General features: G+C 41.1%; 1 protein-coding gene across 1 annotated transcript; it reads right to left on the bottom strand.

Annotated features, from left to right (window-relative positions):
* Positions 1-7,526: 7,526 nt before the first annotated feature.
* On the bottom strand, positions 7,527-8,450 carry LOC115457041 (olfactory receptor 13F1-like). The gene has a single exon (XM_030186464.1). It carries the CDS (start codon positions 8,448-8,450, stop codon positions 7,527-7,529), a length of 924 nt encoding a protein of 307 aa, XP_030042324.1.
* Positions 8,451-15,012: the final 6,562 nt, after the last annotated feature.

Here is a 15,012-nt window from a genome sequence, read left to right as displayed (position 1 = left end):
ACAAAATAACTCGTTGATATTCAGCCCCTGGTGGTCAGCATTTCTTTAAACACTGACCGCCTCAGGCAAAATTAGCCCTGGACGTTCAATGATGGGCCATGTCCGGACACTGACACTAAATATTCAGGGCTAATTCACATTACCCTGGCTGCTGGAGCAATACCACTTTGTATTTCTCATTCCGGAAATGGCGATCGCCCCTATGGAATAATGTAAGCCACATTGAGCCTGCAAAAAGGAGGGAAAATGTGGGATACAAATGCAACAAATAAATAAATAAATAAATATGCGGGTCACAGCTGAGATCCGTATAAGACATCCACAGGTGAGACTGGGTAAAACAATTGTATTTTTAAAATGAACCATTCTGGGTTTATCTTGGTTGCACCCATAATCTGTTTGTGCCAGCTATAGTAGGGAAAGGCTTTAATTCACTTGTGTACTATATGATCACTCCTTTCATAAATGTCTTTATCCTTTTATTGTCACAGAAAAGAAAAGCAACACTAGGCCTTCAGGATAGAGATAACGGTCATCCTTTAATCTGAAAATGACCCAACACGGGCCGTGTTTTGGTGTACAAACGCCTGCCTCAGGGGTCAGAATGGTTCTTATGTGTATAATATGGAATAATGGAAAAGAACCACGAAGTTAGGGCATATTGCCCACTACGTTGTGATAGTCTGTTTAATCAAACAGAACGCTGTCTGTGAAAAAACCCCACCAAAAGTCCTTTTATTGTCACAGTTCTAACAACATATACAGGGCCGGTCTTAGCAAGTGCGGGGCCCTTTGCAGACCAATTTGATGGGTCCCCACCCTAGCCCCGTCCCCACCCTAGCTCCAGGACGGCCACCCCTCCCTCCGAGCTCCCCCCGTGCTCCCGGGCCATCCCTCCGAGCTCCAGGAGAGGGAAGGGAAGGCTCCTGAAGCGCCGAGCAGCTCGCACGCTTTTCACTGCTGCCGCCTGCTGCTGCCCATAACCCAACGAGGTAACTTTTAAAATTCAGAGGGAGGGGGACTGGAACTCGGGCTGTTGGGGCAGAGGCGCGCGCCACGCGGGGCCCCCTTGTGCGCGAGGCCCTATGCGGTCGCCTCGCCCTAAGACCGGCCCTGAACATATATATATAAATCTATACTCATAGCACATTATAAATCATGGACACTACACTGCAATTTAAGGAACACAAAAACAGCATAACTTACCTTCGAAGTCAGAATGATTGAATATTTTGACACCCAACAGACAGGACTTAACAAAGATCTGGGTTTTCTAGCCCATTATAAACCATAAAGTTGTATTGCTATGTTTATCACCCTCCTCTCACCTATCCACCCCCATCCTGTTAGACTATCTCTGAAATGCTTTGATGTTCCCATGCATACCTCCTACCCATCCCTACCCTGTTAGACTGTCAATGAAATGCTTGGAAGTTTTTCTTATATATACTGTCATCTACCACATTTGCTTATTTCCGATCTGACAAAGAAGGGCAACCTTCGAAAGCTAATCAAGAAATGTATTAAGTTATGTCCAATAAAAAAGGTATCATCTTATTTTCTTTTCCATGTTTTATTTTGTTTGATTTCTATTGATTACCTTTAAAAGTGGACTAACACAGCTACCACACCACTGTGTTCAGTAAGAGGGACCCGAATTACAGCTATGTCATGCAAGGTTCCGTGTTAGGAGTTACGGACCTAGAAAGGGATCTAGGAGTCATCGTTGATAAGACGTTAAAATCTTCTGCTCAATGTGCTGCGGCAGCTAAGAAAGCGCACAGAATGTTGAGTATTATTAGGAAAGGGGTGGAAAACAAACACAAGGATGTTATAATGCCGTTGTATCGCTCCATGGTGCGACCGCACCTCAAATATTGTGTCCAATTCTGGTCGCCGCATCTCAAACAAGATATAAAGGAATTGGAGACAGTGCCGAGAAGGGCGATGAAAATGATAAAAGGGATGGAATGATTTCCCTATGAGGAAAGGCTAAGAAGGTTAGGGCTCTTCAGCTTGGAGAAAAGGCGGCTGAGGGGCGATATGATAGAAGTCTACAAGATAATGAGCGGAGTAGAGCGGACAGATGTGAAGCGTTTGTTTACACTTTCAAACAATAATAGAACCAGAGGACACAAGATGAAGCTAGAATATGGTAGATTTAAAACAAATAGGAGAAAGTTTTTCTTTACTCAGCGTGTAGTTGGACTCTGGAACTCGTTGCCACAGAATGTAGTGGCAGAAGCTGGCCTTATGGAGTATAGGGGGGGGGGGGGGTTGGACAGATTCCTGAAGGAAAAGTCCATTGAACATAATTACAAAATTATTTTGGGGGGGAGGGGGTTGCTGGGTTCTTGAAGCCTGGATTGGCCGCTGTCAGAGACAAGATGCTTGGCTTGATGGACCCTTGGTCTTTTCTCAGTATGGCGGTGCTATTCTACCTATGTGCTTAAAAGTAGTATGTCATCTGCATATATAAAAAAAACTTTGTATTAAAGACCTGAATTAGGGTGACCAAGGGCCTGAGAAATATATTAAAAAGGAGTAGACAAAAAGGTCAAACCCTGCAGCATGCCACATTGAAGCGGAATTGCAGAGATGAGGTAGGACACAAAACTGTATAGTAATGATCAAAAAGATAGGACGAAAACCAAGACAACACTGTACCCACAAGACCTTGGACCTTCAGACTTGAAAGTAAGAGATCATGTTAGACAAGGTCAAATGCTGAGGACAGATCCAAAGAGACCTGGAGGGTGATGAGACCTGCATCCAAAGAAGAATGGGAGCTGTTATAGTGGATCCAGTACTATGATGTGCTCTAAAACCAGTTTGACAAGGATGACGTGCAGAAATCTGGTTGACAGTACAGAAGCTGATAAAAACTATCCTCTAAGATATCTTAGAAACGATACACAGATGTGATACCAGACGATAGTTCCCAGGAAGAGAAGGGTCAAAAGTAGGTTTTTAAAAAGAGGCCTAACCAATGCCTGTTTCTATGAAGAAGGATCATAGATGAAGACTTTGATGAATCATATGTACAAGCAAAAGACCAAGGGCAGGTTTATGACAGCAAAGCCAACTGGAAGGTAAAGGATCCAGATGGCAAGTAGTAAACTGCATAGAGGACATAATCTGAGATAGCTGAGTTAAAAATAGAAGCATGAACGCTGACCAAGTGGAGGAGGGGAAGGACAGGAGAAGTTTGAAACTGACAGAGTACCTCATAGTTGTTCCTCCTTATTAGAGAAGATGGAAGCTGAGGGCCCCTTATACCCAGTTGCTGCAAAAGGGGGCTGGTGCTGGCATCGGCTTGTGTTTTACTTAATGCAAGGTTTTGTGGGGTTTTTGTATGTTTGTTTGTTTGTAACTGGGCAATAGAGGGTTAAAATGACTTGCCCAGGGTTATAAGGAGCTGTAGTATGAATTGAAACCAGTTCCCCTGGTTTTTAGGGCACTACACTAATCATTTGCCCCCCCCCCCCCTCCTCTGCTCTTGCTCTCTGCCTCCCACCCACTCATTCTCTGTAGGTCCAGTATTTTTTTGTCTCTCCATCTCCCCCTCTCCCTCTCACTGACTCTGTGGGTTTAGCATATCTGTCCATCTTTCTCCCTCCCACTCACAAACTCTTGGGTGTGGCATTTGTTACCCCCTCCCCCATCTGCAAACTTACCTGTCTTTTGCCAGAAATTAATGTAGGCCATCTCCCAACCCTGAGGCCTCCCTTTAGCTATTTTCTGACTACAGGAAAGCTGCCACTGTAGGAGATGGGGTATGACCCAGGAAAAGCGCCTGGGATGGCCAAAAGTCCACCTGCACTAATCATCAATAAATACAAGCAATGCTTGAGACAAGGGCACCAAGGGAAAGACAGGGAGACAGAGGGAAGATGGATGGTGGACCTAGAAAGAGAAGAAATGTCAAATAGACAGGAAATCCTGCAAAGAGCCCTGGGACCAAAATGCATAGGAAAAAAATGCCCAGACAGCAAAGCTAGAAAAAAAAAATGTATTCTGAATTTATTGAAATATTTCAGCTTTGGGAAATGCACATTTCTATTTCTTTATTTTAGTCCCTATGTTTCTAGTATTGCTGTGTATGCAGTATCTGACTTCATTATTTTTTCTTTAATACATCCTGCTCTTTCTCTGGTCTTATTCAAATCCAGTCTGAAGCCTCGAGGCAGATTGGGGTGGAAAAAGCACTGAACATTCTAATATTAGAATAACCCAGTATCGACGTGCCTTACACATATGGAGTGGAGGAGTGGCCTAGTGGTTAGAGCACTGGTCTTGCAATCCAGAGGTGGCCAGTTCAAACCCCACTGCTGCTCCTTGTGATCTTGGGCAAGTCACTTAACCCTCCATTGCCTCAGGTACAAACTTAGATTGTGAGCCCTCCTGGGACAGAGAAATATCCAGAGTACCTGAATGTAACTCACCTTGAGCTACTACTGAAAAGGTGTGAGCAAAATCTAAATAAATAAATATGTGTTAACAATTACGCCAGCAATAGATCTGGCAGAACTGCGATAGTTTGAAAACAGTAGGGATGTTGGTAACTGACAGCAACAGGGGTAATTTTATAACTTAGCACCTTTTGTTGGGCACTGTATTGGCAAACATTGATCGCCAATTCTATAATGCGATCTTGATGCCAAAATGCCATTATAGAATACTCGAGCAATGCACAATTGTTATGTTAAACATTTATAAATTTTGGATTAGAATCTATTAATGGTGCCTGAAAGATCATGGCTGAAAAAATTTCTGCTTTAGCGTAGTCTATAAACCGTGCCTAGATTTAGGTATGGTTTTTAGAATACGCCTATGGGCCATGCCAAAGCCTAAGTCTAAGCGCATTCATTTCCGCCAAGGAAAACTTGGTGTAAATACTGGAGCCTAAGTTAGGTACCAAGAAGACGTACCCTGCCTGTAAATTTTTCAAATACCCATGAACCACCCATTCCATGCCCACTTTCCAAAATATGCTCAGCAACCACTACGTATAAATTCTAATTAATGCCAATTAATACTGATAGCTGGTTACTAACATGCAACAAATTAGGTTATGCGCATTGTTATTGAATGTGCTTCAATTTCCACATGGAAATCCTGGCGTGATGAATAGAATCCTGTGCTTAGTGTGTAACTTACCCCACAATAGATGGAATGCCAATACTCCAACCTTCTCTGTGCCCCCTTGCACTTATGCATGATGCCACTTACGAAAGAGCTTAAACCATAGTGTTTAATGCATTTATATGCATTGGCGCTAATTTTCTCAGCATTAATGCATATAAATGCATTAGTGCATTAGTCTTGGAGTCTTGTTATAGAATTTTATAGAATTAAATCCTACATGCAGGATCATGTGGGGCATAAGAATAAATAAAAGGGAAGGAAAGAAACGTTACATATAATCAAGTAGAGGAAAATAAAGATATCACTATGTTTCTGTATCTCCCAGGAACCCATCACCAAATCTATATCCAACTTGCCCTAAGAAGCATAAGTTTTGTGTGTAATGGAAGATTTAAAGGATTGCTTTTCAACCCTGCTTTGTCCGATAATGAACTCTGAAGTCTTCTGTCTTTGACTGAAAGTAACTTTCCTTGTAAATACAAAAACAAGTTGGAATGCAGAAACCTTATAAAAAGAGGAATTTCTTTCAGTGAAACGGGGGCTCATCTGTGAGTGGACGCACTGTGCAGAGGATCTGTTCCTGGTCCAAGAAGCTCCTGGCTCTCGCTGTGAACCAGCCCCCCCCCCCCCCCCCCCCCCCCCACCAGCTGATGTTATGAGCCTGGATGATGTAGAGACCAGTGATGTTGTATGGCTTCTTTTCCTGGTCTAAGAACTCTTAGCATTGCTTAGGTGTAGAGACCAGTGATGTAATGATTGTTTATATATAGCTAATCATTGTGTTTATATGTCTTAACCATTGTATGTATCCTAATCATTGTAGATTTTAGCACCTCTAATAAATGGTTCATTTATTTAATACGAATACGCAGTAGTCTGTGTCAGTGGAGCAGCCTGTAAATCCATAGCAGTACAATGTGGAAAATAAAAATCGCTAAACCAGAATTAATTGTAATGTATGACGGTTCCAGTCTATAATGCAGAGGTAGGGAATTCCAGAGAGAGGGCATCGTCACCCTGAATATTAACTGATGGACAATGTCTAGACCGATGATCTGAAAAGATGGAGCCAGCAATAAATGTGGTTGGCTAGATATGAGAGCATGCGAGGGAGAAAAGTGGATCAAATAGCAAAACAGAAAAGGTGGGTTCACCACAATGCAGTGTTTTATGAACCAGAGTCAAAATCTGATATCGACAACTGATTTTCTACCTTTACGAGAGAGGGTTACATGATCAAACTTCTGAGTGTCTGTGATCAGTTTAACAGCGATATTCTGAAAGCCACCTCAGGTCAACAATTTGAAGATCCTGGAGTAATGTGATATAATAGTCCATGCTACTTGGTACCAGAGCATGGATCAGTACAGTATGGTTTGAATGAACTTGACACTCAGCTCTTTCGAGAACACCTGCTGTAAAATAGTAAGTCAAGAAGACGTCAATTGATGATTCAAATGTCTGTCTATATTTACAGAAAGAGTTGCTTCACAAACTCAAATGATCCAAACAGCAATTGAACATAGAGCAGATTTTTCTAAGGTAACTCATCAGTATCAGTACATGCTGAACACAGTTAAGGTAACTAGTTATATATATATGTAAATTTTTCACAAATTAATAACGCTGAAGGGCCATTTTATATAGCAATTTTGAAAATATAAAACATTTTTAATTGGAAAATGACTGATATAAAATTGTATGGGTGAACACATGCAGAATATTATAGAGACCTACAAGATAAAATGTACTTTTATGTGAAATTGTATTGTATTGTAACATTTATAACCTGCGCTTTCCCACTTGTTAGCAGCCTCAAAGCGGCTTAAATAATATAACAGATTTACAAGATAAAACAAATGGTTAAAACATCTAAACATAGTATATAAAGAGGTGGACAATAAAGGATAAGGGAGGAAGGTGGAAGAGGTAGGGAAATGTGTTGGTGTTTCAAGGGGACAAAGCAGGGGTACAGTTGCATTGTTCTTACATACTTATGCATACCCACAGAAATAATACACAAAAATCGATAAATGCATGATTCAAAATAACCTCTCTCTACTGAAATCCCAAAATGGCTTATTTATATCCAAATGCTGATATACATTTATGTTTTGAGTCATATTGGTTGTAGAGGGATCGCATCTTCCACTTAAAATGTTATTGCTCCAAAAACTGCAGCCAGCTGTAGATTGCGTCCGACATTTACAAGTCAATGTTTTGTAGGAACAACAAGGTTTCTTGTTTTTATAAGTCCTGGTATACAGGACACAAATGGCTCATGAGTCATTACGAGCAGACCAGTGAGGGGATTAGTAATAAGCACAACAGTACTTTAGAGCACCTGCTATCATGGTCGGGGCAACATATATAGGACTTTAGTGGGTCTTCATGAGGGCTTTTTTCAGGGCCACTTTTATCTCTCTGCTTCTCAAGCTATAAATCAGAGGATTTAGGAGTGGGAGAGTGACTATATACATTGCAATAGGTAACTTGTTTGGATCTGCAGAATCCATTGCTCCAGGGTGTATATACACTCCAATCATAGTCCCATATGCCAAAAGAATGACTGTAAGATGGGATGAACAGGTGGAGAAGGCCTTGCTTTTACCCTCTGAAGAGCGGATTTTCAGGATGGTGGAAATGATAAATATGTAGGATGTCAGGGTTAGGAGAAATGGCATTAAGACTACAAATAACCCTAGTGTATAATTCATAGTTTGAATTATTGAGGTATCTGAGCAAGAAAGTTTCACCACTGCTGCGATTTCACAAAAGAAGTGATTTATTACATTGGAGTCACAAAACGGAAACTGGGATACAACAATATTGTGTGGCAATGACTCTAATATACCTACTATCCATGAGGCAGCTGCCAGAACAGCACACGCTCTCTTATTCATGATGTCGAGATAACGCAAGGGGTTGCATATTGCAATGTAACGGTCATATGCCATGGCAGTCAGAAGAGCAAATTCTGTACATACACATATCGTATAGCAGTACATCTGTAGAATGCATCCCAGAAAAGATATATTATAGTCCTTTGCCAGCAGAATAGCCAACACTTTCGGCACAATGGAACTCAAAGAGCAGATGTCTAAGGCAGACAGGTTGGCCAAAAAGAAATACATGGGGATGTGGAGGTGTTGATCAGCAGAAATTATGCAGATAACGAGGAGGTTCCCCAGGACAGCCATCAGGTAGAGGATTGAGAAGAGAGCGAAGAGAGGGAGTTGCAACTCTGGGAACTCTGGGAATCCAAGAATCAGGAATTCTGTCACACTGGTATAATTTACCATTTCACTGTTTGAAAGCTTCAAGGAAGAAGATGAGACAGAATGAAGGAAAACAGAAATTAGGAAGCAGTGGGGGTGTTTAATAAAGTTTAGCTAGAGATATCTGCAGCATGTCCTGTTTTATTCTTATGGGTCCTGCTGCAAAATAACTCGAGCTAAGCTGTAGTAAAAGATCCCCAATGTGACCAAAAATATCACAAAATACTCCAGAAATACTGATGCAATAAACCAGATCAACTAAGAACAAATGCATGTAAAACACATCTTTTGTAATTCTGTAGAGATCAGCTTTGACAGTGTCATTGAGTTGGGTGGGTTATTAATGTACATGAATATAGACTTCAATCTTGTTATCTTTGCTATACCATCTAGGTTTAAACCACCTATTATCTCAGCAGACCGAGCATTGTCAACCTGACCTGCCCTTATGTCCATCAATATTTTAAGCGACTAACAGCTCATTACTGAGAGGGCAGTTTTTTAAGGAAGCATCTCCATTTAGGTGTCCCAACGCCATTCAGTGAATGTGTATTCTACAATACCAGATTATGTGGTATAATACTAGGATAAGAACAATTGAAGGTGGTCTCCTTTTATATTAAACAAAATATCTAGAAAAGGCAGGAGATCCTGTATATATAAGTACATAAGTACATAAGTAATGCCATACTGGGAAAAGACCAAGGGTCCATCGAGCCCAGCATCCTGTCCACGACAGCGGCCAATCCAGGCCAAGGGCAAGCTTCCCAAACGTACAAACATTCTATACATGTTATTCCTGGAATTTTGGAGTTTTCCAAGTCCGTTTAGTAGCGGTTTATGGACTTGTCCTTTAGGAAACCGTCCAACCCCTTTTTAAACTCTGCTAAGCTAACCGCCTTCACCACTTTCTCCGGCAACGAATTCCAGAGTTTAATTACACGTTGGGTGAAGAAAAATTTTCTCAGATTTGTTTTAAATTTACTACACTGTAGTTTCATCGCATGCCCCCTAGTCCTAGTATTTTTGGAAAGCGTGAACAGACGCTTCACATCCACCTGTTCCACTCCACTCATTATTTTATATACCTCTATCATGTCTCCCCTCAGCCGTCTCTTCTCCAAGCTATATAGCCCTAGCCTCCTTAGTCTTTCTTCATAGGGAAGTCGTCCCATCCCCGCTATCATTTTAGTCGCCCTTCGCTGCACCTTTTCCAATTCTACTATATATCTTTCTTGAGACGCGGCGACCAGAATTGAACACAATACTCAAGGTGCGGTCGCACCATGGAGCGATACAATGGCATTATAACATCCTCACACCTGTTTTCCATACCTTTCCTGATAATACCCAACATTCTATTCGCTTTCTTAGCCGCAGATCATAGGCGTATCAAACTCTCCCGTGGTTTGAGGAAAAGGCCTCAAGAAGGCCCCAGCTTTAACTTTTAGCTTTGGGGGCCGGACTGCTTCATCATTGGCCAAAACCCTCATAATATTCAACTTCTAGATTACTCTATCACATTTATATAGATTCTGTAAACATGAAAAAAATAAATGTGATAATCTAGAAGTTGAATATAACAAGGTTTTTGGCCAATGTTGAAGCAGTCCGGTCCCCGAAGCTAAAATTTAAAGCTGGGGGCTTCTTGAGGCCTTTTCCTCAAAGCACGAGAGAATGGTTTAACTATTAATTATAAAGATTGATATGCCTATAATACTAAGATAACCCAGTAGTGCCATGCATTGCATGTATGTGCCCAAATTACAGCAGCAATAGATATGCGATGGTTTGAAAATGGTAGGAATGTGTGTAACTGACAGCTACGGGGTAATTTTATAACTTGGCTCCATGAGTTACACATTCTAAATGCACAAACTGATCACTAATTCTAATTTGCAATCTTGATGCCAAAAAGCCCTTATAGAATGCTAGTGTAATATACAATTGTCATGCCAAACATTTATAAACTTTGGACTAGATTCTATTAACAGTGCCTGAAAGATCATCCCCGAAAATATTTCTGCTATAATCTGCACCTAGATTTAGGCGTGGTTTATACAATATACCTAAGTAGGTTTATAGAATGTGCCTATGGGCCATGCCAGAGCCTAACTCTAAGCAAAGAGTCAATACTCTACAAAAAAAAAATCCCACCATACAAGGGGGATATATGGGCATATGCCAAAAGCAGGGATCAACCAATAAATAAACAATATGAAATTTATAATTCATAAAGGGGTAACACAGAGAGTTCAGTATAGGCTGGATTTACAACGAGCCAATTTTCAGTGAGCCTAGCTGCAAATGCGACTTACTACCAGGCTCTATACATCATATTATACTCTCTTCCATGTGTTTCCCCAATTTTCTATGTGAATACACCCTTACAAACTTAAGTGTGAAAAAACCAAAATGCTTTTTTTGCGATACCCACTTTTGGCATATGTCCACAAAAGTTCTATTTAATTTATTCTCTCATTTATACCCCACATTTTCCCAACAGTGTCAGGCTCAATGTGGCTTACAGCGCACCACAGAGACAGACACCAGTGCAGTAAAATTAAGCTAATACAACAGAAAACCTACATAAGAAATAATAGGGAGGATGGGGAAGGGATGGAAGGAGCAGGGAAACCAGTGGAGAGGAGGGAAGGATGGATGTGTCCAAAATTGTCACTACATTGATGTGCATCAAGCAGAGGAGACACATGCTGAGTCCTTGAGATATGCTTGTCCAAATAGCATGGTCTTAAGTGATTTCCTGAAATTTAGATGGTTGTGGATATTTTTTATAGTTTTATAAGGAGAAAATTCCTCTGAATACAAAAAAACAATCCAAATGGCTCAATTATTGATCCTAAAATAGTCACAAATACAATTGTCTTGCAAAAGCACTGAAAAAAATTGAGTAATCAGGAACCAACTTATCTGGGAATAGAGTTCTTTCTCAACCTCCAACGAGATATCCTGAGATGAATCACTCTTAACTCTAAGCACGTTAATTTACGCCAAGGAAACCTTGGTGTAAATAACGGCGCATAAGTTAGGTGTCAAGCAGGTACATTCTATTTCTCTGTGGGTCAATTTTTGGAACGCTTACAAACAACCCATTCCACGCCCATAGCCATGTCCCCTTTTTGGTAACGTACATTAGAATTTACACGAACCACTCTCCAGAAAATGCTTAGCAAGTACTACGTGTAAATTCTAATTAATGCCAATTAGTTGTGATAATTGGTTGTTAACATTCAGTTATCGGCGCTGATTAGCTTGTTAACCAATTAGATAATGCACATTGTTATGGAATGAGCGCGATGTATAGAATCCATTGGGTTTGGGTTTAACTTACCCCACAATAAGTGGACTGCCCACACTCCAACCTTGTCTATGCTCCCTTGCATTTATGCATGATGCCACTTACCCAAGCGCATAAACAATAGTGTTTAATGCACTTACATGTATTAGAGCTAATTTTCACAACATTAACACACATAAACAGATGTCTAACATGGTGTCTTGTCATAGAATTTTATAGAATTACGTTCTACATGCATAAGTAGGAAACATGTCTATGTCCCACACTTGCTCCACTAATGAGTGTGTCCCCTTGCATACTGCCACTTGCATTCATGCATTATTCCACTTATACACAGTTACAGAATAGCATTTCAGTGCCCAACTAGCACTTTCCTATGCTAGAATTCTGCAAATTTAGATGCAGAAGGATCTGCATAGGTGGGCTTTCAGTTACAGAATGGCCCTATATGTGTTAGATATGATTGGCCCTTTATTAGTATTGGATTGCTTGGATATCTAGTCCCAATCTGGAGATAGGTGCTAGCAATGAAGTTATGGGCACAATTCAGTCTACAATATTTCCATCCATTTTTTTATATATTCAGTCTTGTGAAACTGAGTCTACCTGACAGTTTTCTGATCTCACTTCTAAATATGCCCAACAACTCCATCGCTATACAACTCCCCCTAAAAAAAAAGAAAAACTTCTCTTTGCAAGAAAATTCAGGCTTACCTCCTGCAGACTCACATCAAGTGTTGCTCTTGTCATAATGATGAACTAATGCAGAAATTACCTACATCCAGCAGCTTATTTATCCTTCAGCCTTACATCATACCAAGAATAACTGAGCAAGTACACTGACCAACACAGCATTTGCAATCTGCGTCTGAGGAATTATCACACTGAGGAATATCAGCACAGGTTCCAATCTGATAAGAGCTGTAAAGATTGTGAGTGGGCAGGCTGAGACTCTTGACACAGAGAGAAACCAGCCATAACTGTTTCTCTTTGAGTGTAAACACAGCACAAAAAAACATACGGATTCTGCATCCACCAATATGTTTAACAGTTGTGCATTCGCACAACAGTTTCCTTCTGTTTCAGTGTTGTTTACCCAGTTCCTCTTTTGATATTTCATTTTGTTTAAACATCAAAAACCACTCAGTGTGACCTATGTCAACCATAGGGGAAAAATCAGGAGCGGGACAAAAACTTTTGATTACGTCACTGTGGTTACTATTGTGTCATACCTTTTTTGCATTTTTTTTAATGTTTAAACTGATATTGTAATAAGTAGTTTGTTGTATATCACCTTGGGTGATCAATGATTATGCATAATTAAATAAATAAATTACACTTGGTCCAAATCTGACTTTTGGGCTGGCTCCTAGATCCTAAGCATCTTTGTAGAGTCCTGTAGTAATCTATGTAACTTTGTAAATCTATGGGGTCCTTTTTGTAAGCTGCGGTTGGATTAACGCACGGGTAGCGCATGCCAAATTGACCCTACAGCAGGGGTAGTGCAGGTCCCCTGAGGAAGGTTTGAAGATGGCGTGCACTGTTTCCCGTGGTAGAATATAATTTCCTACTACTACTAACCATTTCTATAGCGCTAGTAGACGTACACAGCACTGTATACATTATATGCAAGTACTTTGTCCCTAGAGGACTCACAATCTAAAATTTTGTAACTGGGGCAATGGAGGGTTAAGTGACTTGCCTAAGGTCCACAAGGAGCTGCAGTAGGAATTGAACCCAGGTCACCAGAATCAAAGCCCACTGTACTAACCATTAGGCCACTCCTCCCTCCATTAGGCCACTCCTCCCACCATTCGGCCACTCCTCCCCTTCTACTTTCTACCATGGAGAGGGTGCATTCCCGGTAGTAATCCAGCAGCGGTAAAAAATGGCCTAGCTCGCAGCAATTTCATGCTGTCAAACTAGCACAGGCCACGTAGTAAAAGGCGACCAATGGGATTGAAAATGAAAATGATAAAATCGTATAGGTGAACACACACATAAAATTACAGAAGCATACAAGATCAAACATATTCTTACAAGCAGTGCTTTGGTGTTCCAGGGGGACAATGTTTCGACAAAGCAAGGGTAAAGTTGCATTGTTTTTACATACTTATGGATATGCAGGTACCCTACAGAGATTATACACAAGAAATTATAACTGCATCATTCAAAATAACTTCTCTCTACTGAAATCCAAATGCAGACATGAATCCATGTTTTGAGTCTTAGCAATTTTAGAGAGATTCCATCTCCGTTCAACACCTGATTCAACTGTCCCAAAACAGTTCCGCCAGCTGTACATTACGTCTGACATATATCACTCAATGTTTTGTAGGAACAACAGGGTTCTGGTTTTTAGAAGTCCTAGTATATGGAAGAAAGTTGGTTACCGAATCATTGTGAGCAGACCAGTGAGGGGATTAGGAATAAGCACCACAGTACTCCAGAGCAAGTGCTATCATGGTCAGGGTAAGATAAATAGGGGCAGATATTTAGACCGTGGGAATTGGACTGGCTAGCTCTCACTGTCCGCAGGGAGATCGGATATTCAATGCCGGGTCATTTCCAGGGACTGGCACTGAATGTCCGGTTTATAGTGGAGGAGTGGCATAGTGGTTAGGGTGGTGGACTCTGGTCCTGGGGAAATGAGGAACTGAGTTGGATTCCCACTTCAGGCACAGGCAGCTCCTTGTGACTCTGGGCAAGTCACTTAACCCTCCATTGCCCCATGTAAGCCGCATTGAGCCTGCCATGAGTGGGAAAGCGCAGGGTACAAATGTAACAAAAATAAAATAGATACTATTGGAGATTCTACATGGAATATTGGAGATTCTACATGGAATGTTGCTACTATTGGAGATTCTACATGGAATGTTGCTATTCCACTAGCAACATTCCATGTAGAAGGCTGCGCAGGCTTCTGTTTCTGTGAGTCTGACACAGAAGCAGAAGCCTGCGCGGCCACATTGGTGATCCGCAAGGGCCGACTTCTACATGGAATGTTGCTAGTGGAATAGCAACATTCCATGTAGAATCTCAAATAGTAGCAACAGTGGAGGAGTGGCCTAGTGGTTAGGGTGGTGGACTTTGGTCCTGGGGAACTGAGGAACTGAGTTGGATTCCCACTTCAGGCACAGGCAGCTTCTTGTGACTCTGGGCAAGTCACTTAACCCTCCATTGCCCCATGTAAGCCGCATTGAGCCTGCCATGAGTGGGAAAGCGCAGGGTACAAATGTAACAAAAATAAAATAGATACTATTGGAG

The sequence above is a fragment of the Microcaecilia unicolor genome, chromosome 14 (assembly GCF_901765095.1).
Source record: "Microcaecilia unicolor chromosome 14, aMicUni1.1, whole genome shotgun sequence".
NCBI lineage: Eukaryota > Metazoa > Chordata > Amphibia > Gymnophiona > Siphonopidae > Microcaecilia > Microcaecilia unicolor.
This window is presented reverse-complemented; position numbering and strand designations above follow the sequence as displayed.

Bases quoted from the DNA above. Each gene is read 5' to 3' on its own strand.
- LOC115457041 (XM_030186464.1), bottom strand. From the start codon at position 8,450: ATGGTAAATTATACCAGTGTGACAGAATTCCTGATTCTTGGATTCCCA.